At 39.2% G+C, this 24,697-nt stretch overlaps 3 protein-coding genes across 3 annotated transcripts; 2 read left to right on the top strand and 1 right to left on the bottom strand.

Annotated features, from left to right (window-relative positions):
• The first annotated feature begins 1,663 nt into the window (after positions 1-1,663).
• On the top strand, positions 1,664-13,941 carry LOC113163250 (T-box transcription factor 19). Its single transcript, XM_026361701.1, has 8 exons — positions 1,664-2,075; positions 3,491-3,767; positions 5,852-5,986; positions 6,340-6,401; positions 7,560-7,618; positions 8,502-8,660; positions 13,065-13,200; positions 13,273-13,941. Exons 1-8 carry the CDS (start codon positions 1,780-1,782, stop codon positions 13,436-13,438), a joined length of 1,290 nt encoding a protein of 429 aa, XP_026217486.1. The 5' UTR covers positions 1,664-1,779; the 3' UTR covers positions 13,439-13,941.
• A 1,414-nt stretch (positions 13,942-15,355) lies between these two features.
• On the top strand, positions 15,356-19,962 carry pcid2 (PCI domain containing 2). The gene is made up of 15 exons (XM_026361313.1): positions 15,356-15,456; positions 16,058-16,111; positions 16,243-16,332; positions 16,436-16,509; positions 16,714-16,779; positions 16,890-16,931; positions 17,050-17,104; positions 17,556-17,659; positions 17,781-17,856; positions 18,459-18,600; positions 18,789-18,889; positions 19,153-19,226; positions 19,311-19,436; positions 19,540-19,663; positions 19,763-19,962. Exons 2-15 carry the CDS (start codon positions 16,076-16,078, stop codon positions 19,850-19,852), a joined length of 1,200 nt encoding a protein of 399 aa, XP_026217098.1. The 5' UTR covers positions 15,356-15,456; positions 16,058-16,075; the 3' UTR covers positions 19,853-19,962.
• Positions 19,963-20,005: 43 nt separating this feature from the next.
• LOC113163037 (vitamin K-dependent protein Z-like) lies at positions 20,006-24,482 on the bottom strand. The gene is made up of 9 exons (XM_026361338.1): positions 24,389-24,482; positions 24,001-24,121; positions 23,056-23,219; positions 22,876-22,900; positions 22,254-22,424; positions 21,592-21,723; positions 21,442-21,521; positions 21,143-21,281; positions 20,006-21,056 (listed from the first exon to the last, which is right to left on the bottom strand). The coding sequence occupies exons 2-9, from the start codon at positions 24,092-24,094 to the stop codon at positions 20,248-20,250; spliced, it is 1,614 nt and encodes a 537-aa protein (XP_026217123.1). The 5' UTR covers positions 24,095-24,121; positions 24,389-24,482; the 3' UTR covers positions 20,006-20,247.
• Positions 24,483-24,697: the final 215 nt, after the last annotated feature.

Here is a 24,697-nt window from a genome sequence, read left to right as displayed (position 1 = left end):
TTCCGCTGTGCTCAGATCAGTTCAATGTCACAGTCTATTTATTTACAGTTTTGAGATTTTGAGGAGATGTGTACAGAAACCAACAGAAGACAGCTGGAATATTTGAATCATTCAGACATGAAAGATACAACATCTCAGCTTTACATATTTACCCAGTTTACGTATCTAATTGCTTCAGTGACATGTTGGAACAAGCTCCATACAAAATATACTGTTGCACTGTTGAACCCTGAATTTAAAAATTCATATTCAGAAGAAAGTGAAAGTTAAAAAAGAGTCAGTGTTACGAGGAATGTACACGGTTCCTGTTGCTATATATAATGTGCAACCATATGCAGACGACAGCCTGTGTTATTTTCAAAATATGTGTTGAAAAAAAAGACACTTTACTGCTGGTAAAAATCCCGCAAAACAGTCCAACGAGCAGTAGGTGGAACAGTCAGCACAAATGTATTCAAATGATCACGATTACAGTTTGGTCATTTTGTTTAAAGTATTTCAACAAAACTGATCATCTGACGACTTCAAGCAGTCAGACGTCTCCGCTGTTCCCTTATTGTGGTTTAACACAAATATTTATGACACCATTGATGGTCTTTATTATTTTATTATTTATTATTATTTATATTATATGGAAACCTCAGGGACATCTAAACAACCAGCTCCTGATTACAGCAAAACTGTTTGTCCTTTCGAAAGCTTTCTTACTAAGACAGAATTAATGAACAAAACTGATCATGTGAACGATTCAAGAAAAACTATTTATTTAATTAAAAAATGTATTACAAAAATTCAAAGCATTTAAATAAATACACTTTAAATGTGAAAAGCAACATTTTGCAAATCAGTGAATTCTCATTGAGAGATGAAAGTGGACTGACTGGAAGATTTAGATTCCTGTTTGACTTACTTTTTCAAACTACCTCATTATTCAGACAATTAGAAGTACAGTTCTCACTAAGAGTTGATTTAGTTCAAAGTTGTCTTATTAAGACTAGATTAATACACTGCCTGTCCAAAAAAAAAGTCACCACCTGGATTTAACTAAGGTAAGAGCCTCCCACTGGATAATTACTGCATGGATGATTATGTTTCAGCTGCCAACAAGTTCTTTAACTCTAACTGATGCAGTGAGTAGCTTCTCATTTCTTAAACAACCATGTCTGAAGACACATCCTGTGGTTGTGGAAAAGATGTTAATCTATTTCAGAAGGGTCAAATTATTGATTTGAATGAAAGAAAACATCTGAGGAGATTGATGAAACTACTAAAACTGGGTTAAGAACTGTACAATGGAAGAAGGTCATGTGGTCTGATGAGTCCAGATTGACCCTGTTCCAGAGTGATGGAGCATCAGGTTAAGAAGAGAGGAGGGTGAAGTGATGCACCCATCATGTCTAGTGCCTACTGTACAAGACTGTGGGGGCAGTGCTATGATCTGGGGTTGCTGCAGTTGGTCAGGTCTAGGTTGAGGTCAGCTGACTACCTGAATATACTCAATGACCAATCAATTGATTCTTCCTGTGAAACTGTGAAAGAGTGGTTCAGGGAGCAGGACACATCATTTTTACACATGGATTGGCCTCCACAGAGTCCAGACCTTAACCCAACGCAGCATTGCAGAAGCTTAAAGGCAACGAAATATTAGAGTGTGTGGCTTTTTTTGTCAGGGGAAGTGTGTTTCTGTTAAGTTGTATTTCAACACAACTAATCATCCAAAGACTCCAATTAACAAAGGTTTGAGTTACTACAGTTATGTGTCTTTGTTTGTGTCTCTAGATGAAGGTAGAGGGGTTGCAGGAGGATGGGGAGTCAGGTTCTGTGCCTACAGCAGACCAGACTGTTGGTAGTGGTCCCTCCATCGCTGCTGTTCGTACTGACGGGACCGTGTGCAGCCCCGGCTCGGCCGAACGCTGCATGTCACGGTTGCTCAGCGCTGTGGAGAGTGAGTTGCAGGCTGGCCGGGAGAAGGGTGACCCAACGGAGAGGGAGCTGAGGGTGACGCTGGAGGACGCCGAGCTGTGGAGGAAGTTTCAACACATCACCAACGAGATGATCGTCACCAAGAATGGGCGGTAACAGTTTGTTTTGTCATCTACAGCGTCCCACAAGAGCATTTTCTGAACCGTGATAAGGGTTTGGTTTGGTATAGGCTATTAAAACCACTTGGTATAACAGGTTGGGAAATTCCAACTCATTGCTGTCATACTAATACTTGTACTTGTAGGTAGGTTGTACCATGTCAGAAGAAAACCCAGCCGTTACTGGAGGTTCAGGCTGATTTGACCTCTGAACATCACACGGTTTCATTTAGTTCTTCAGGACAAACGAGCCGATAACAGATGATCCAGTGTATGACAGAAACTAACATGAAGAAATGAACAAATCAATCATCTGATTATTACTGTGGGATCATTCATCAGTCACAGGGGACACAGGACTGTACTTCTTAAGGATTTTAAATGCACGACTTGTAATGGAATATTTTTACATTGTTTTATAAAGCGTGGATTTGAAACCTGGATGACTAAGTTACCCAAAACTTAACAAAGTGCTTGGAGCCTGGAAAACTCATGAGTCATGTTGACGTGCAGAGAGTGAAAATGTCTTTTTACCAGAAGAGACTGAAAGTTCATGTTTGACCTTAAGAGCAGCAGCTGGAAAAAACAGACTGAACACAGAAATATGCTCAGAACGGATCCGAGTGTTGAGTCATATGTATATATATAATATGAAAATATTGAAATATCCATCTGAAATAGTTTAAAAGAACATTTTAGAATTTGGGGGATGGGTGGGCTTCTGCTGGGGGAATTGTTACTCCTGATCTATGAAAACATGATGTAAAATATGTTAAATATGCAGCCAATGCAGATTAATAGCACATAACTGTAATTTGTAGGATTCACTTTATATTTTCTCCCGACACGAACAGACGACTCTGCTGTGATTCAGCGTGTCTGTGTTTGAAGCTGACTTCAGATCAGCGATCCTATTAACCGGGGTTATTCATTAGTCTCAATAGCAGCCGCTAACGTTGCCTCTGTGTGTGTTTTTTGTTTGGCCGAGCCGAGGCGTGCTGACCAGTCGCGCCCTGCGGTGGGAAAACACTCCATTTACACCTGCAGAATGCCACTTCAACTGCTGTTACTGATGGAGAGCGCTCTGTTTGTGTAAATGCAGCTTTAACAGCTTGAAAACTTACAGGGAATATTAGTATGTTTCACACAAGGTGGAAAGTTGTATTTTATTTTAGCATAGCTCTTTATTCTCTGCATTTCACAGGGGAAAGTGACTTAAAATAAAGTATCCTACCACAAGAAGGAGCTGAGAACACAGCACCGACACTGTGTTTACAGCTTGTTTCTACAGAAACCGAGTGGACAAAGACTAAAAGTGTCCGTTAGTGCAGGACTTATTTTACACACTTGTTTTCAACCCTCACTCATATAAGATTTATTATCTAAGATTTGCTGTGTCTCTTGCGCAGCCGGATGTTCCCCGTCCTGAAGGTCAGTGTGTCCGGTCTGGACCCCAGCTCCATGTACTCCTTCCTGCTGGACTTCGTGCCGGCCGACGGCTGCCGTTGGAAGTTTGTGAACGGGGAGTGGGTGGCAGCCGGCCGGGCCGAGGGCCGCGGAGAGGGCCGGGGCCACGGCGGAATCTACATCCACCCTGACTCTCCAAACTTTGGTGCTCACTGGATGAAGGCAGCTGTGACCTTCAACAAGGTCAAACTCACCAACAAGGTCAATGGAGGAGGACAGGTACTCTCACACCAAGTCCATTTATAATTTAAAGCAGAAGTTTAGGTCTCGAGCAGCGTTGTGCCCACTGATTCCTAATGTTTCCACACATGGTCTCGGTACAGTTAAGAATCTTTAGAGTGACCCTTCGAGAAGAAACCAGGTTGGTGAGTTTCTCCAAGTCCGACATCTACTCCTGTTTGTTTTACAGTTGAAACTTCTGATCAGAGGAACCTGGTCACAGGACTCGGTGAAGCTGGATTCATGCAGCAGATGTTTGAATTAGAATCATCTTTCTACACTACGTTTTTTAGATCATCACCTTCTGTGGAAAATAGATTATTTTACCGGGAGCTTGTTTGCTCTTTTTGCTCTTTTTCCTCTTTTTGCTCTTTTCTATTCTTTTTTCTTCTTTTATTCATTCTTTTTGTTTTGTTCTTTGTTTTTTTTTTCTTTCTGTCCACTTGTTTTTTTAATTCATTTTTCTTTATGTTTACTTATTATAATATTCTAATATATTAAATATTATCATATGTTTTCTCTTCCTCCTTTTACATCATTTATTGATTTTATTTTTAACTTTTACAAACATAAATGAATCTTTCTTCTTACTTTGATGTTTCCTCCACTGCTGGTTCTGTTTTCTCGTACTTTTTCTTTCTTTACTCCGTCGCTCATTTTCCATCATCATTTTCTTCTCTTTCCTCTTTTCCCTTCTTCTTCTCCTCTCACTCATCTTCTCTCTTTCTCCTTCTCTCCATTATCCTGCTCTCCATGTCAAGAACGTCTCTCCGTCTCCTCCTCCTTGTCTCTCGTTTTCTTTTTCGCTCTACTCCCCTGTATTGTATTGGAGTGGGCGAGAGACTACCGCCTCTAATTAGCCACTTCAGTCCCTCTCCTCGCTCACTTCACCTGTTCGCCCCCTCGTAACCACGGGAACGGGATAAACAGCTCTTAATTGGGCGGCAGCAGTTTAATGCACTTCCTGTCGAGAGCCGTTCACCACTCAGAGAGGCCTACACACACATGTGCAGCACTACAAAATTGGCAATAATGTTGTTTATATTTACCCCATTATCCCGTCCAAACATCACACACACACACACACACACACTGGGCAGTAATGCAGAGTTGGAACAGAGAGCTCGGCCATAATGAAATAATTGCTCAGCTTATTTGTACATTATGGTAATTATGTTTTTTACTGGGAAATTAATTTACCCATCATGCTTCAGATGGACGAGAGAGAGAGAGAGGTAAACTATATTCAAAAAGAGCCCACACACACTCCAGCTAATGTGGGCACTGCCAGGGTAAACACACACACGCAGCGCCGGGGTCAGATGTGAAGCCAGCCTCTCAATCTGAATAGAAAACAGTTTGTTTTTGTGTGTCCGCCCGGAGAACTCGGATTGGTTAATTGGGCCTCGTTAGCGAGGGGGAAAAGAGGGGGTGGAGGGGTTGATGGAGAGAAAAAACAGATGGATAAAAGTGTTTGGGCCAAAAGACAAAGATGGCTCGGCTCCCTGAACTCTCCTGCAGACAGACGAACTGACTGGATTTCATTTGTTTGCTTTTGTTTTGAAAATTATTCAAAAAGTTCGAAGTTCGTTTTTCAAACTTTCAGGAATCAGCAGCCGTTTGGGAAATTTTAGGTATGGAGCAATTTAAACAGGCGTGCAGTACCTGAGGTGCACACAGGTGGGAACAGTTCCACCAGATGGATGACAGGTGCGTATAGTAAGTCCGTACAGGTACAAACCTACAATAATGAGTAAGAGCAAGTTGCCAACGGATTTACTGTATAAATATAATAAATATAGACACACACAGCTACACACATATGTTCTGTAGAGAGGCGTGCAAATACTGCTACAGGTGGGTATAACAGGTTTAACAAGGAAAGTTGGCTGTAAATCCAGTTTGTCTTGACAGGTACAGATGGGGGCAGACGTGTGTTGATGGATGTCGGCGGGATCCACAGGTGTATGAGTTTGTGTATATCAGTTCCAACTAGAGGCCCACTGTACTGTAGACGTGTGGACAGGTACATTATCAATGGTACAAACAGTTTTGTCCAGACTTGTCTTTCTCTGTGTCTTCAGATCATGTTGAACTCTCTTCATAAGTACGAACCTCAGCTCCACATCGTGTGTGTCGGCTCTCGTCATCGTCTGGTTTCCAACGTCTCCTTCAAAGAAACTCAGTTCATTGCCGTCACTGCGTACCAGAACGAAGAGGTACACGCAGTAACAGTACATTCTACTTTATTATATACAGAGCAGTCACCTTAAACTTTAAACAGCTCGACTTTTACTGACTGTTTCCTACACTTAATATTTAGATCTTGGTGATTTCCCTTCATCCATTGTCTGTTTTTAATCATACGTTGTTTGGTTTGATGTAAGAACATAGAAAATAATCCATGAAGGAAGAACTCTTTAATGTTAGAAGAGATAAAAAGACAGTGACATGGTGAATAGGTGTCATCCACATACAGTATGTGCCTTCTCCTCTCCGGGTCCACTGCTAATATTTGAGATATTACAGTTTTGCTTCGGTTCAGTCAAATGCTGTGTGCTTTTGTGTGCAGATCACGGCTCTGAAGATCAAATACAACCCGTTTGCTAAAGCCTTCCTGGACGCCAAAGAGAGGTAACAAGCTGCAGCAGAGTCAAACTGAACTGAGCCATGAGACTAAATGACAAGACAGAAAACACTGAATAAAAAAACTTAAATGCTTTTAATGATAAAAGGCGTTAATGTGGCTAAAAACAGCTTTTCTCACCTCTTTGAAAACACCTGTGTATTTCAGGCTGTAAATGTGTCTCCGACATCACCGTGATGTTTGTTCCTATTGTCTGTGAGCTGGAAGTCAAAAACCTGCGTATCACAGAAATGTAAGCTGCTTTTTAGACCCAGAGCAGCTTCCACTGGTTTTAACGTGAGCTCTTTAAACTATTCAAATTCTGCTTTTTACCTCATGGATGTTTTACTACGTAAACTACAGATTACTGTTGAACACGGAAACAGCACCGAGCTTCTAAAAGACAGTGAGTTGGTAAAGATCGATCCAGGGTCTCGGAGTTGTTCTTAGTTTTACTGAAGAGACTTTTTCCCTAAATAACAAACACATCAGTGAAACAGAAATGTCTAAAGTGAAATCATCTGATGATAACTGCTCAGTACTAACAATGGGTAATGCAGTACTACTTGGAGTACAGTCGGGTAGAATCTGATACTGTCTATCAGGAGACATGTTACTGCAGAATGTACTAGAAAGTATTTTTACTCGTAGGACTGCATGTATAAAGGATCAATTTTAGTTTAGCACATGAGTACCTCTTTCACCACTGTATTTCTTAAAAAATCATAAAATATAGAATTTGCTTTAATAATGGCAGCAAAAGGTTTCAGTTTAATTTAAAAAAGACTTTAAGATTTTCTGTCTGTGGCTGTTAATTAATTAATAAATTAATCAATTCAACTACAGTCACTTAATTCATGTATAACCAGGAGTAATTGTAATATTCTGTGGGAAACGTGTGCTAACATATCCTCTTTACTGGTTTTATTTCACACTGTAAAATGTATTAAATTAGATTCATGTGATTCTACAAATGAACTCATTGATTCAACTGAACACTTTCTCACCAGGACACCAGAGGAAGTCAGCGTTAGCAGGTGATTAGAGCGTCATTATCAGATGCTCAGAGCTCCACCGTCTCACTCGTTTGGAGAGATGGTGTCAAGTGAGACAGATACAGAAACACACAGGTTGTTCTCTGACGCCGTTTGATTTCTCCTCCTTAGGAACCCAGGGGGACGGGGTTTAACGGAGCCGTCGGAGAGTCGAGTTGGGATTCAACCCTGTGAGTCTGTGTGTAGTTTTATTAACCTCTAAACCACATAAAGGTTCCATGTTTCACATGAATTCTATTCTTCACATACACAAATGAATAAATATATGAATTCCTTTTCATATTAACAGAAAGAATCATTTCTTAAACTGCATTTCTATTTTATCTACAATACTAAATGTATTTGGTATAAAATATATATAATTTACATAATAAGATGCAGCCCCTTCATCTGTTTATTCAAAAAAATAAATACATATGTTCATTTATTTATTTACATGTTATCAGCTTGTCTGTTTATATGCAGGTATTGGGTTATATATATATTTCAAATGTGCTGCACACAACGACACAGGGGGAAGGATGTATATGTGCTGCATACATAATCAATTAAAAACATATTTATAATCAAAAGTTAGAAGAGGAAGTTACTACATATAAAAATTCTGTATTTATAAAATATTTTGTCAGTGTTTTCAGCTGCATTTTATTTGCAGTTTTATTTTAAAATAAATATTCACATGATTCCTTTATTAATCCAATGAAAACATTAAAAACATTTGACAAAACATATATTTAGTGTGTATACATATATATATATATATATATATATATATATACACTTTATATTACTTCCATATCTTATACCTGTTCTTTATTTGATAGAAATACAACCCTTATTAAGTGTAGTGTCGTATAAACTGAATGTGTATCACAGGTTTTATTTCTCCGTGTAGTTATTTAATGAGGTGATGATTAAAATCCAACATAGTTTTAAATGATTCAAAAAGAAGAGTGGGTTTTATTTTACTGTGTTCAGCTTAAATATTATCAATGTGTTTAGTTAATAAAATCACAGAGAGCTTATTTGTTGTGTTAACTTTGTGTGTGTCAGGTTGGTCTCTGTGCTCACCTGGAGGAGGCGGAGCTTTCACTTATGGCAGCAGCCTCCCGCTGACATCACATCATCACCATGGTTACAAACATCACAGTTACCCAGGGAGACACACACCTTACCCCACCGCATACCTGCCGCACCGCTCACACTCCTCAGGTACCTGAGTGAACAAATACTCGTTTATACTTTTATGTACAATGGGTACTATAGGTACTATAGGTACAATGGGTACTATAGGTACTATAGGTACAATGGGTACTATAGGTACTAAAGGTACTATAGGTACAATGGGTACTATAGGTACTATAGGTACCATAGGTACAATGGGTACTATAGGTACTATAGGTACAATGGGTACTATAGGTACAATGGGTACTATAGGTACAATGGGTACTAGTCACGGGGTGGCTGTGGCTCAATAGGTAGAGCAGTTGGCTGTCAATCACAGGATTGGTGGTTCGATTCCCGGCTGCCACGTCACATGCCAAAGTGTCCTTGGGCAAGATACTGAACCCCAAGTTGCCCCCGGTGAGTCAGGTCAGCTGCAGCAGCTCTGCCATCGGTGTGTGAATGTGTGTGTGAATGGGTGAATGAGAAGCAGTGTAAAGCGCTTTGAGTACCAGCTAGGTAGAAAAGAGCTATATAAGTACAGAACATTTACCATTTACTATAGGTACAATGTGTACTATAGGTAGTAAAGGTACTATAGGTAGTAAAGGTACTATAGGTACTATAGGTACAATGGGTACTATAGGTACTATAGGTACAATGGGTACTATAGGTACTATAGGTACTATAGGTACCATAGGTACTATAGGTACCATGGGTACTATAGGTACTATAGGTACAATGGGTACTATAGGTACAATGGGTACTATAGGTACAATGGGTACTATAGGTACTATAGGTACAATGGGTACTATAGGTACTAAAGGTACTATAGGTACAATGGGTACTATAGGTACTAAAGGTACTATAGGTACAATGGGTACTATAGGTACTATAGGTACAATGGGTACTATAGGTACTATAGGTACAATGGGTACTATAGGTACTAAAGGTACTATAGGTACAATGGGTACTATAGGTACTATAGGTACAATGGGTACTATAGGTACTAAAGGTACTATAGGTACAATGGGTACTATAGGTACTATAAGTACAATGGGTACTATAGGTACTAAAGGTACTATAGGTACTAAAGGTACTATAGGTACAATGGGTACTATAGGTACTATAGGTACAATGGGTACTATAGGTACTAAAGGTACTATAGGTACAATGGGTACTATAGGTACTAAAGGTACTATAGGTACAATGGGTACTATAGGTACTATAGGTACTATAAGTACAATGGGTACTATAGGTACAATGGGTACTATAGGTACTATAGGTACCATAGGTACTATAGGTACAATGGGTACTATAGGTACTAAAGGTACTATAGGTACAATGGGTACTATAGGTACCATAGGTACTATAGGTACAATGGGTACTATAGGTACCATAGGTACTATAGGTACAATGGGTACTATAGGTACTATAGGTACAATGGGTACTATAGGTACAATGGGTACTATAGGTACTATAGGTACTATAGGTACAATGGGTACTATAGGTACTAAAGGTACTATAGGTACTATAGGTACTAAAGGTACTATAGGTAGTATAGGTACTAAAGGTACTATAGGTACAATGGGTACTATAGGTACTATAGGTAGTAAAGGTACTATATGTACTATAGGTACAATGGGTACTATAGGTACTATAGGTACTAAAGGTACTATAGGTAGTAAAGGTACTATAGGTACTATAGGTACTAAAGGTACTATAGGTACAATGGGTACTATAGGTACAATGGGTGCCATAGGTACTAAAGGTACTATAGGTACTATAGGTAGTAAAGGTACTATAGGTACAATGGGTACTATAGGTACTATAGGTACAATGGGTACTATAGGTACTATAGGTACTATAGGTACTAAAGGTACTATAGGTAGTATAGGTACTAAAGGTACTATAGGTACAATGTGTACTATAGGTACTATAGGTAGTAAAGGTACTATAGGTACTATAGGTACAATGGGTACTATAGGTACTATAGGTACCATAGGTACTATAGGTACAATGGGTACTATAGGTACTATAGGTACAATGGGTACTATAGGTACAATGGGTACTATAGGTACTATAGGTACCATAGGTACTATAGGTACTATAGGTACAATGGGTACTATAGGTACTAAAGGTACTATAGGTACAATGGGTACTATAGGTACTATAGGTACCATAGGTACTATAGGTACAATGGGTACTATAGGTACTAAAGGTACTATAGGTACAATGGGTACTATAGGTACTAAAGGTACTATAGGTACAATGGGTACTATAGGTACTATAGGTACTATAGGTACAATGGGTACTATAGGTACTATAGGTACTATAGGTACTAAAGGTACTATAGGTAGTATAGGTACTAAAGGTACTATAGGTACAATGTGTACTATAGGTACTATAGGTAGTAAAGGTACTATAGGTACTATAGGTACAATGGGTACTATAGGTACAATGGGTACTATAGGTACTATAGGTAGTAAAGGTACTATAGGTACTATAGGTACTAAAGGTACTATAGGTACAATGGGTACTATAGGTACAATGGGTACCATAGGTACTAAAGGTACTATAGGTACTATAGGTAGTAAAGGTACTATAGGTACAATGGGTACTATAGGTACTATAGGTACAATGGGTACTATAGGTACTATAGGTACTAAAGGTACTATAGGTAGTATAGGTACTAAAGGTACTATAGGTACAATGTGTACTATAGGTACTATAGGTAGTAAAGGTACTATAGGTACTATAGGTACAATGGGTACTATAGGTACAATGGGTACTATAGGTACTATAGGTACTATAGGTAGTAAAGGTACTATATGTACTATAGGTACAATGGGTACTATAGGTACTATAGGTACTAAAGGTACTATAGGTAGTAAAGGTACTATAGGTACTATAGGTACTAAAGGTACTATAGGTACAATGGGTACAATAGGTACAATGGGTACAATAGGTACTAAAGGTACTATAGGTACAATGTGTACTATAGGTACTATAGGTAGTAAAGGTACTATAGGTACAATGGGTACTATAGGTACTATAGGTACAATGGGTACTATAGGTACTAAAGGTACTATAGGTAGTAAAGGTACTATAGGTACAATGTGTACTATAGGTACTATAGGTACTATAGGTAGTAAAGGTACTATAGGTACAATGGGTACTATAGGTACTATAGGTACAATGGGTACTATAGGTACTATAGGTACAATGGGTACTATAGGTAGTAAAGGTACTATAGGTAGTAAAGGTACTATAGGTACAATGTGTACTATAGGTACTATAGGTACTATAGGTACAATGGGTACTATAGGTACTATAGGTACTAAAGGTACTATAGGTATTAAAGGTACTATAGGTACTATAGGTACAATGGGTACTATAGGTACAATGTGTACTATAGGTACTATAGGTACTATAGGTACAATGGGTACTATAGGTAGTAAAGGTACTATAGGTACAATGTGTACAATAGGTACTAAAGGTACAATGTGTACTATAGGTACAATGGGTACTATAGGTACTATAGGTACAATGGGTACTATAGGTACTATAGGTACAATGGGTACTATAGGTACTATAGGTACTAAAGGTACTATAGGTATTAAAGGTACTATAGGTACTATAGGTACAATGGGTACTATAGGTACAATGTGTACTATAGGTACTATAGGTACTATAGGTACAATGGGTACTATAGGTAGTAAAGGTACTATAGGTACAATGTGTACAATAGGTACTAAAGGTACAATGTGTACTATAGGTACAATGGGTACTATAGGTACTATAGGTACAATGGGTACTATAGGTACTATAGGTACTATAGGTACAATGGGTACTATAGGTACTATAGGTACAATGGGTACTATAGGTACTATAGGTACAAAGGGTACTATAGGTACTATAGGTACAATGGGTACTATAGGTACTAAAGGTACTATAGGTACAATGGGTACTATAGGTACTAAAGGTACTATAGGTACTAAAGGTACTATAGGTACAATAAATTATATAAACAAATTTAATGTTTTTAAATAATTGCAGAATTTGTATGCATAGATTAAATAGTGTAGACACAGTAGTCTACATAGTGTGTGTGTATATTATATATATATACATATATATATAATATATATATATATATATACACACACACAGGCAGATGATTCACTGTGGTGACCATTAAAAGTAAAAGAAGAAGAATATACGTTAAATACACAAACATTAACATACTCTATATGAATATATAGGTTATATACAGTAATTTATACACATTAAATAGCGTGTATGTCATGTGTATTGTACACATTTACAGTATATGTATACAGTATTTACTACAGTATTTAAATACTGCATAAAACCATGAAACTACAGTATACACATCTAGAAAGAAAGAAGTCTCTGTTTTCTGTTTATGTCGAGTTTGTCTGTCTGAAGGTGTTCAGGTGTTATCAGATGGATGGAGCAGCTCCTCCCCTCGTGTAGCCTCCTCCTCTACTTCCTCTTCCTCCTCCACCTCCCTCCCCCTGACCACCAGCGCTCCTTCATCACAACCTCCTCCTCATGCCTCCAGGTGAGTAATAAACTCAGGTAAACTAAGATGGTTTCATTAAAACCATATCAATGTGTATTTGTTTGTTTCCAGTCAGTATCCCTGTCTATGGACGGTTGGATGTGGAGATTTAAGCCCCTCCCATTCACCATGTGCTACTCTCCACGGACCAATCAGCAGCGAGGGCCTTATGCAGCCAAACAATCACAGTCGAGTGGCAAGTGCAGGATGGCCACCTGGCCCCACCCACTCTTTCTAAGGAGACGAGTAATTGGCTCAAGGGATGAACGTGGTGATCACAGGTGGTTTCCATTAAAGGAACTCGTTGCCTCTGGAGTTGGTTTTACCTTTAATCTAAAGGTTCAGGTGATAAGACGTCCCAGGAAGCTCCAGGTCATGTTTCAGTTATCTTTCTGCAGTGGAAACCCAGCTTACTAGTTACCTGTGGTGGCTACATGTGGTTACTGTTTGACTTATTGGTGACTACTAGTCAGTCAGTTCAACATACTGAAAGCCCCGGATAGGGACATCTATAAGTACTGGTATTTATTTTTACATACTGCTCATATTTAAATGTGGCTACTAGTTACTGCAGATAACTAAAAAGTCATTTCATTTTTGCACAGTGACTGCTGGTGGCTACCATTTACCACATTAGGCCACTATTTATACTTTGAGTATTTGTACCTAATAGTAACCACTGACAGCTAAACGTCCTGGTGGTTATTGTGAAGTACTAGTGCTCACTGACATCAGCAGCTACTAAATCTGCTGGCGGTCTTTATTGTTATGATGTCTGGAAACCATCAAACTGGTAACATTTAGTTACGATGCATGTAAATATACAGTACTGTGACTTTCTCACTGTTTAATAAACTGTCCTGTCAACATTTATTCAATTTAGAAAAATCACAGATGTTGATTCTAGTCCTAGACCCTGTGTTTTGTTGGTGTTATGGCTCACCCTGGTGTTGGAGCCTCCTTGGGAAATGATGGTTGTTCTGCACAATACATCCAGACTCTGTCTTTGTTCATGTATGTATCTGTACAGTCCACCAGCTGTGGTGTTGAGTGAAGAATGATACTTTATTCATGGGGCTTATTACTAATTACCTTGACAAAGTTAAAAAAGACACGTTATTTGTTCCGTCATGTTGGTTATTTCAGCTGCTGCATGTCGCTGGTTTGTTGTTGCTCTATTTCTAATTGTTGCAGAAAAGCAGAAGTAAACTGAAGCTGAAAAAAAGTATTCAACTCTACAGATTCATACCTGTGGCTCTGGCCCTTTTGTTGTCTTTGTTGTTTCTTAGTTTCTGCATGAATGATGGGAGCTCTGTCGCAATAAACTTTTGAATGTCTCTTTGCTTGTAATATTTGACTTTTCTGAACAGGATGTTTCCTCTGGGGGACACAGAAAATTTTATTTTAAAAAAAGCAAGAATGAAAAACATACCTGAAGTATTTCTGTCACCTATTTTATGTTTGAATTGTTTGCTGTAAAGTTGGGTCTGTTTTTATTTTAGTTTCTTGATCTCAGTAACCTCTATCTGTTCCTAATTCTTATTATGATATACAAACACTTCAACATTTCTGTGGAAATGTAAAATACCTAAATAGAAAACAAAGAATGTGTAACATCTTTTACAAAACATAATGTCAACATGTATACTATATGAGCAGATATCTGGTTTTTGTCTTTAATAAATGCCTTAGAAATTAAATGTCATATAATGTAATTTATTTTCAATGTTTAGGAGAAAATGCAGAAAATGGCTGCATCTTCGTCCATACTTTTACCTGTTAAATATATACTGTATTTATGTTGGTTTCTTCTTTTGTCTCTTTCCTTTATTCAATTCAATTCAATTAATTTCAATTTTATTTGTAAAGCGCCAAATCACAACAGAAGTCATCTCAAGGGACTTTACAGTGTTTAAGGTTTCAGAACAATTTAATTTATTTATTATTTCATTGTTCTCGCGACACCTCTATATAAATACAGATTTGTATATGTATTAACACGGGGTTGTAAATTGTTTTGCATTTTTGTTTTTCGATACTCAAACATTTTGATAATGTAAATGCCACATGCCGAGATAACTTTATTTTGAAATATGTTACATCTTATTATGAAATACCAACGGAAGCTGACCTTACTGACCCGGAAGTTGTTTACAGTCGCGCCGCGAACGTTGTGCATCACTTGAAAACAGTCCGGGTTGTTTTTGAATGAACTGAGTGTGGACCAATATTTTCCCGATAAAAGTGAATTTAAAGGTAAAAGTTTCTGTTGAGTTTTCATCTTTTTTTACATCTGATTGTTTTCAGTTTAAAGCCTGAAAACAGCGATTTAAAACGAGTTTTAACCTGAATTAGGTGAATTTATATCATGAATTAGCTTACTAGCTATTGCTAGTTAGATTACAGCGATTTCTTAAAATGAGTTTGTTACTTTAAACCTTTCGTGTTTTGTGTGCTCTGATACTGACAAAGTGCTTCATATATTATAGTATTTAAATTTAGTTGAACGGTGTGTTTATTAGATAACGGCACTGTTGTGTAAGTTTGATCTACTTTAACTTCTTGACTGTCTTATTTCTTGCTTTGTCCTGGTTTTGTTCATATTCATGTCACAATATTTACATGTAACACGAGAAACCTGCAGACATGATTGTACCAGTACTCTGAAATCATTCCCTTTTAGAAGCTGAAATCTGTAAATATGTGGCTTTTTTAACTGAATGACCGAAGTGATTATTTGATTCTGTCCTCTTGCTAAGTTAATTTTGGTCGGCTGTTCAGTTCTTTGTCTTGTTGTTGTGGCTCTAACTATTGTCTCTGTTGTGGAGACTAACATGAGTTAGTTACCTGTTTTCAGGTGGAAGTCAGGACAGTCATGGCTCACATCACTATCAACCAGTATCTGCAGCAGGTAACATCTCACTGCTGAACATAACATTAAATGTTCCTATTAAAATAGTGTTTTTCTGCCATGTGAATATAATATAATATAATATAAGATAATATAATATAATATAATAGATTCACACACTGACCCTGCAGGTTAACGAGGCCATCGAAAACCACGAGGGTTCGTTCTGTGCTGAGCTGCTCTCCTTCAAACACCCACACGTCGCCAACCCTCGACTCCAGGTGAGGCTCCATTCACTCAGGCACACACACCGAGCTTAGTTGTACAACAATATAACATTGTGTGCGCGCGTGCCTGTGTGTGTGTGTGTGTATGTGTGCTCAGCTGTCCAGTCCAGAAGAAAAGTGTCAGCAGGTTCTGGAGCCGCCATACGATGAGATGGTTGCAGCTCATCTCAGGTAGGATGGTGAACACGAATCTAAATTTTAAATCTGATATATCACTGTAAATATACCTGAGCAAACTTCAAACCATTCACTTTGGATTTCAATTTTTTAGCACTAAAGTTGAAGAAACCTTGAAATGTTTTGACCAGTTGCTCTAAGTTAACACAAAGCTGCAGTTACCTGTTGAATTAAAATATCGTGCTGTGTGTGTTACAGGTGTACCCACGCTGTGGCCAATCACGACTTTGTTGAAGCCTACAAGTTCCAGACGCTTGTCGTCCAATATCCTTCATAATGAAAATACAACACACTGTAAACTGTAAAGAGCATCTTCGTTCATCATTCAATCTTCAGCTGTAATAATCAGTCAGTTTCACTCCTTGACCTTTCACGTCGTTCTTGAGGGCATTTCAGTCTCATAAAGAGGAGAACTGGTGAGTACAGACAGAACATAGTTAAAGGGGCAGTCTGATGGGAAAGGTTGCTGAAACTCATGGAAACATGCTGTCAGTGAACACAGCTTCACTCATTACTGTTGGTTTGTGGTTACAGGGCTCTGCCGGTGATGTTCGCTGTCACTCTGGATCTCAGGATATTTGCCAACAATGTAAGAATCGTCTGTCAAACTTTTAATGAACTGAATTTTCAAATGTATTTAAAAAAAAAAAAGGAAAAAAAAGAAGTGCTTTAAATTTTACATTATTAAACGTTTTCTAAAAAAGAGCAAAAACTGGATTTGTAAACATAAAACGTCAAAACAAAGTTAACCATTTTCCACATAGTAAAGTTAAAACTTCTTTTGTAAAGAATTAAGACCAATCTGTGGTCATTTTGTTTTGTTTTTTTCCTTAAACTGATCAGCTGCAATTTGCTCGATCTATTGATTAAAACCGATCAATAATAAATTGTCAATAGTAGTTTGACAACAACATTAGCTCAAGGTTCATTTACTGTAGGAATTTTTTCAAGAGCATTTGTTCACTGATGAAGACCTTTGGATGTGGTTGAATGCTCTGGACAAGGCAAATACATGGAAGCAAGTCTTTGTATTTTTTCAGGCAGAGCAGCAGCTGCTGAAGAAAGGTAAAGGTCAACCGGGGGAGATGCTGGAGAAGGCAGCAGAGCAGCTGATGAGCTGCTTCAGAGTGTGTGCCAGCGACAAGTCAGTACACACACACACTCAGTATACACTGAATATTAATATATTCTGTATACACACATATACATTTGTAGTAGTGTTACAGAACATTAAGATCTGTATGTTGACGTTTTAACTTTTGCAGCCGTGCTGGGACCGAAGACTCTAAGAAATGGGGGATGATGTTTCTCAGCAACCAGCTCTTCAAGATCTACTTTAAGGTCTGAACTCTGGAACTTGTCACTGATTCAAACATGAGTGTTACTGTCAAAATAATGTTAACGTTGCTGAACCTAGACCTGACCAACTGCAGCAACCCCAGATCATAGCACTGCCCCCACAGACTTGTACAGTAGGCACTAGACATGATGGGAGCATCACTTCACCCTCCTCTCTTCTTACCCTGATGCTCCGTCACTCTGGAACAGGGTCAATCTGGACTCATCAGACCACATGACCTTCTTCCATTGTACAGTTCTTAACCCAGTTTTAGTAGTTTCATCATCTCCTCAGATGTTTTCTTTGATTAATGTCAATAATTTGACTCTTCTCAAACAGATTAACATCTTTTCCACAACCACAGGATGTGTCTTCAGAAATAAGAAGCTACTCACTGCATCAGTTTGGGTTCAATAACTAGGTGGCAGCTGAACAATAATCATCCATGCAGTAATTATCCAGTGGGAGGCTCTTACCTGTTAATTAGTTAAATTCAGGTGTTGACTGTTTTTAGGATGGGTAGTATGTTGAGAGCGGTGACACTGTTCATCAGTACATATGAGAACACTTATTAATGATTTTATTTTTTAAATAAATGACTTAGATCAACAAGCTGCACCTGTGTAAGCCTCTGATCAGAGCCATCGACAGCTCCAACCTGAAGAACGACTACAGCCAAGCTCAGAAAGTCACCTACAAATACTACGTGGGCCGGAAGGCCATGTTCGACAGCGACTTCAAACCAGGTAACTCCATTGTAACATTACTGTGGTACTTTTTACTAATACTACTGTCTGTTTATGTAGTACTATTTACTAATACATATATAATGTAGTTCCTGTCATCTTTCTTACAAGTGTCATGGATAAATAGCTTTTATACACATCAAGAGACTAAATATGATAAATGTTGCTTTAAATTTTTATCTCTGTAGCCGAGGAGTTTCTGTCTTATGCCTTCGACCACTGTCATCGCTCAAGTCAGAAGAACAAGAGGATGATTCTCATCTACCTGCTTCCTGTGAAGATGCTGCTGGTTAGAAACTCGACTCAGCTCAAGTTGGATCAGTTTAGATCCAAGATAACATGTTAAAACTAGTTTGGATCCCAAATAGATGCATTAAAATCACTTCACATCAGGTCCTGATTATTTGTACTAAAATCTGTGTTAGATCAAATTTCTATCTAGTCTGAAAAACGCCCCCGTTTTACATCCGGTTTCTAAGTTGATGTGTTCCAGAAGTGCCACGTGGCTCCCAGTGCCCCCAGTATGACTGCAAGTTGTTGCTGGTCTTTCAGGGTCACATGCCGACTCATCAGCTCCTGAGGAAATATGACCTAATGCAGTTTGCCGATGTCACCAAAGCTGTGAGGTAAGCAGGATGTTCGAGCACAAACACAGGAAGTGACATCATGCTGTCAGGTGATCTCACAGGTGAACCGTCTGTTTTTATCAGTGAGGGAAACCTGCTGCTGCTGAACGAGGCTCTGTCCAAACACGAGACCTTCTTCATCCGCTGTGGGATCTTCCTCATCCTGGAGAAGCTCAAGATCATCACCTACAGGAACCTCTTCAAGAAAGTGTGAGTTCACTGCACAGCAGCGCCTCCCACTGGACCCCGTCACCATTACAGCCACAAAACAGAAGCCTCCTCATCACTGACCCCCGCTGACTTCTCTCTGCAGGTATCTGTTGCTGCGGACTCACCAGCTGCCTCTGGACGCCTTCCTGGTGGCTCTGAGGATGATGCAGGTGGAGGACGTCGACATTGATGAGGTGCAGTGCATCCTGGCCAATCTCATCTACATGGTGAGGAGAAAAAATGCAAAACCCAAAACAGACCTGCAGTTCAGTAGAGGAAGTCAACAAACACTCAGCTCTTCTTCTGTCTTTTCTGCTTCCTGTCAGAGTCACATCAAAGGTTACATCTCCCATCAGCACCAGAAGCTCGTGGTCAGTAAACAGAACCCTTTCCCACCTCTCTCCTCCGTCTCCTAGACTCTGGGTGTGATGGTCCACAGGTCTCCCCGCAAACTTTTCCCATTCAATTAATCCAGTTTTTATTTTGTATTGTAAAAGGTTGTTGAATAAACAGATGCTGGTTTGTACAGTATAGTTATTTGTTCTGCCGTCAGGTGTTTTTATTCAGCACTCGAATTATACAAACAAATTGGATCAGTGTATTTCTACTACACATGTCCAGCAGTCTTAAAGACAAAGAAGATGTGAGACATTCTCTGTTCAAACTACATTTTACACTTTCACTCCCCAAAGTTTTGGAGCAGAACATAATGTAGAGATACTGATGCTGCTTACATGCGTTGACATGCTGGTGGTTGTATGGTTAAATATCTTTAGGCTGAACAGTCAACCAGCCGTCAACTGGCGACTTGTTAGTAATGCTCAGGATATTCGCTGATTTGGGGGGTCATGTGATCCTCGGCCACCTCCACCCTTGGTTTGATCCAGCTCAGGTAGCGGGACAGTTTGGTGAACACCAGCCCGCTGCCATCGCAGCCTCCAGAAGACGAGATCATCAGGCCAGTGAGATATGCCGTCCCCTGCTCCACAGTGGCCACGGGCGCCCCTGCTAAGACCCCATCACATGGCCTGCTGCCATCTTCTGAGGGCTCCTGAATGCTGCTGTTGTGGTTTTCTGCTCCGTTTGGCGTCCCTTGGGCTCCAATTTGACTGGTCTTGTTCTCCATATGTTCATCCATCATCTTCCATCTCTTGGCTCCATTGTGATTCCCTGAAGATCCCCTCAGTCTGTGAACTCTGTGATGATCCCTCCTATGGGCTTCATTTCGGTTCTTTAAAGGTCGGTGTGATCTGTCTTGAGCCCCCTTTTGGTTCCCTGTCAGTCCATCGGGGTTCCCCTGGGTTTCTTGCTTCATCATGCAGAACATTTTGTTGCTAAGTGGATGCGAGACGTTCAGCTGGCTGCGACACTCCTCCAGTGTCATGTAGACCAGGTCCTGGTCTTGTCCCTCGTTTTGTTGCTCGACTATCCCCGTCCTCCCAGAATGCATCAGGATATTTTCACTGAAGTCCCTGGTAGGCAGGCAGAGATGGATAAGCGTGGGGCCCATGACCAGGGGGGCGGCCAACTCAAGGAGGGCGAGATCATATTCGTGATGAGACGTACGGAAACGATCGTGAACATACAGGGCCTGTACGGGAATGACGCTGTTGTGGTTGCCTAGGAGACGAGAGACGATGCTTAATAATACTCTGCCACAGTTATTAACTGTAATTTATAGTATGTCTGTTAATGACGATTCGTACTGGCAACCACGAAGAAGTTGGAGGGTCGGAGGTCAGGTTCTGAGTCCAGGAGGAGGCAGTGAGCAGCGGTCAGGATGGAGCGTCGACCCAGCACTACCCCACCACACAACTCCACCCCTTTACTGCTCAGCAGGGACACCTGGAGACAGAAAACGAGCGCACAGCAGGAGCTCCAGTGAACAGTGCAGCTGAGGTTTTGGACAGAACGACGTGACTTAAAGAAGTAAAGTTTATTCTGAGAGGCGTTCACCGTCTGAGGAGCAGGAGTGTCGTACTAGCTGAACTTAATGAGCTCTCACCTGCCAGGGACAGTTTCCATTGTGACACATTGACGCCGAGCTGTTGAACTTGTCAGGAAGTCTTCCACATGGAAACTCCACTGCAGACACAAAGTCTTCATTAATTCACAGAACTGATTCACCAAATGTGTTAAGTAAGTAGAATCAGACCTTCTGGCAAACAACTGCGTTTGTCGCTCTGTAGTTTGAATCCCGCCAAGCAGGAGCAGGTGAATGAGTAATAGGACGCCGTGCACAGTTGCTGGCACGCTGCCGGACCCTCAGTTGGACACTTCTTCATCTCTGAAACAGACAGAAATATGTTAAAAGATGACGACTAAATAATGACAGATGATTAGAAAATGTGTTGTAGAAGTGCAGTGAAAGAAATCCAGTACTTTAGTGAATGTACTTTAGTAAATGTACTTTAGTGAATGTACTTTAGTGAATGTACTTTAGTGAATGTACTTTAGTGAATGTACTTTAGTAATTGTACTTTAGTAAATGTACTTTAGTGAATGTACTTTAGTAATTGTACTTTAGTAATTGTACTTTAGTAATTGTACTTTAGTAATTGTACTTTAGTGAATGTACTTTAGTAATTGTACTTTAGTAATTGTACTTTAGTAATTGTACTTTAGTGAATGTACTTTAGTGAATGTACTTTAGTAATTGTACTTTAGTAATTGTACTTTAGTAATTGTACTTTAGTAATTGTACTTTAGTAATTGTACTTTAGTGAATGTACTTTAGTGAATGTACTTTAACGACCCCGTAAACCTGTGGGTTAGGTATCACCTGGACACAGCATTAGGTTTAGATGCAGCTCTGACCTGGTACGATGATTTGTGATGCTGACGATGGCCGACTTTCTATATTTTTCACCCCTCCCAGTTCACAGACTGACCCAAAATAGGGGGCGCTGCAGGAGCAGTGGAACCCCCCCACCATGTCAGTGCAGTTCCCCCCGTGGAAGCAGGGATTGGGCTGACACTGGTCCCCATCTGTTCCAGTAGAAAGGAAGATACCAAAAACTAAATGCTCCACACAAAAGGATCATTTTGTCCATGTAGTGAACATTTTAGTCATTTATGAGCATTTCATAACCTAATATTTATTTTAAGTAGTATTTAAAATGATTTTTTACCAGTAGCTCAATAATGAAGATTCCAGTTGATGACATTTTATATTAGTTTCAGTATATTTTATACATTACAGTATATACAGGTATTTACAAAAATGATAAATGTGTTATTTAGAGAAAAGAAAGATGTTGATCACACATATTAATTAATATTCAAGCTTGTTAAAGGCGTTCCATCTCATATAGTTATTATCTTCTTAAACTGATCATTCATTACTATTTAGGTCCTGTTCACGTCTCATTGATTAACTGATGAATTCATTGATTGACTCATTGGTTGGAGTTGGAAGTTGACACCAAAGAAATCTCACCGATGTAAACTGTCCAGAAGTCGATCTGTAGACGACAAACACAAATTAAAAAACAACCAGTTTTCTGCTTCTGCTAAAGAGCGATTTTTAGTGTAAATGACAAATTCAACCTGTTCCTAAAGAAACTGAATAATTTGTCATCAAACCCAAATGTAGTCTGTGTGATTATTTGTGTCAGACCGTCTTCTTCGTGTCCTCAAAGTACTCTCGAGCCTCCTCGAAGTTGCACCGCTCCTCGTAACACTCTCTCTCCAGGTTCCCCTGAAGGAGCTCCTCCAGGAGGAACGTGTTTGCCCGTTTGGACCTCAGGAGCACGTTATGAGCCTGTGGAGCCTGACGAAACACTGACAACGACAGCTACATGTCAATATACTTATGACAGCACATTTCTGGTAAGTTATGATTTAGTATGTGTCATAAATGATCATGACTTGGTTCTTTAATGTCATAATGATGACAAGCCAGTGAGTGTTGCTCATTCTAATTAGAATAATAGAACTATCTGATATTTGTCATTTGATTATTACATTTATCATAAGAGATATAGTCGTGATTATGACACTGCACCTTACTACTTCAGTCATTGTAATCTAGTATTTCTGACATACTGAGTCTTGATTATTGCTCTTTAAACTAATTTAGTAAATATAATACTGCTTTACTAGGACATGACTATCTGATATAATACATAGTTTATCATAATAATAGTGGCATTATCTTACTATTACTTTATGACCTATGTGATATGGCATGCTGTGATATTACAGCTGTTCTCGTGGCAGTGATGTGATATTTGTCATAATTTAGCTTTAGTTCAGTCATGATTACCTTGTTGTAGATATGGTTTACTGAGTCACAGTAATGACATTAGGTAATAATCAAAAACAAACTTATCATTATACCTAAAATGTATTGAATCCCAGTGTAAAGTAACAACGAGTGACACAAACACAGGAAAATACAACACATTTCTATTTAACGTGGAACATTACAGACCAAACTGTTTCCCAATCGTTATATCTGGAGTTTTTCAAGTGAGATAATCAAATGTATCTGGCTGTTCCACAATGAGCACAAAAACTATTCTAACTATCAATGTAAACACTAGCGTGTCGGAGATCTTACCTTGTCTCTGGCTGTGGGCCTGAAGGAAACAGGCGAGCAGGTAAAGATATAGAACCGACGCTCGACAACAAGCTGACATGATGCTGACCGCCATGACACTGACTTCACTGCAATCACACACCTACACAAACACACACAAACTGATGAGTTGTAACTGATTGACTTTACTGGAAACATGACGGGACGCTTCCTTAAATCTAAATTCTTTGTCATATTTCTTCCGGCTGTCTGTTTGACTGATTGTAACATTATCAAAAGTCTCTATGTCTCTATGTCACTGTTTGACCAGCAGAACTTCAGTAGAAATGTGGTCCAAAATCCAAATGTCAAGTCAGTTACTTGCACACATTTTAAGGAATGTTTTCTTTTAAAATTCTCAGATTGTCACCTGGGCTCATCGAATCTGTTTCTTTAAAGAGTTAACAGAAGCTGTGTTTTCGTAGACCGTCTGTTGGTGCAGTGGACTCTGGCCTGTGCTCCCAGTCTTCAAACAAAACAGGCTCCAAGTCCAACCTCTGAAAGCTCAGTAGTTTTGTTTGTTTGACATAAAGAAGGAATTTTGTCATTAAAACTAACACTTTAAAATAATGGAGATATTTTAGGATCTACATTCAATAATATAAGATGAACATGGTGCTATGGGGTGAGATTGTTCTGAAAGCAGCCCTAGTTCAGGCTCTAGGGGCCTAAAAGCCAT

Source organism: Anabas testudineus, chromosome 2 (genome assembly GCF_900324465.2).
Source record: "Anabas testudineus chromosome 2, fAnaTes1.2, whole genome shotgun sequence".
Lineage (NCBI taxonomy): Eukaryota > Metazoa > Chordata > Actinopteri > Anabantiformes > Anabantidae > Anabas > Anabas testudineus.
The sequence above is the reverse complement of the archived record's forward strand: the minus strand, read 5'-3'. Positions and strand labels throughout refer to the sequence as shown.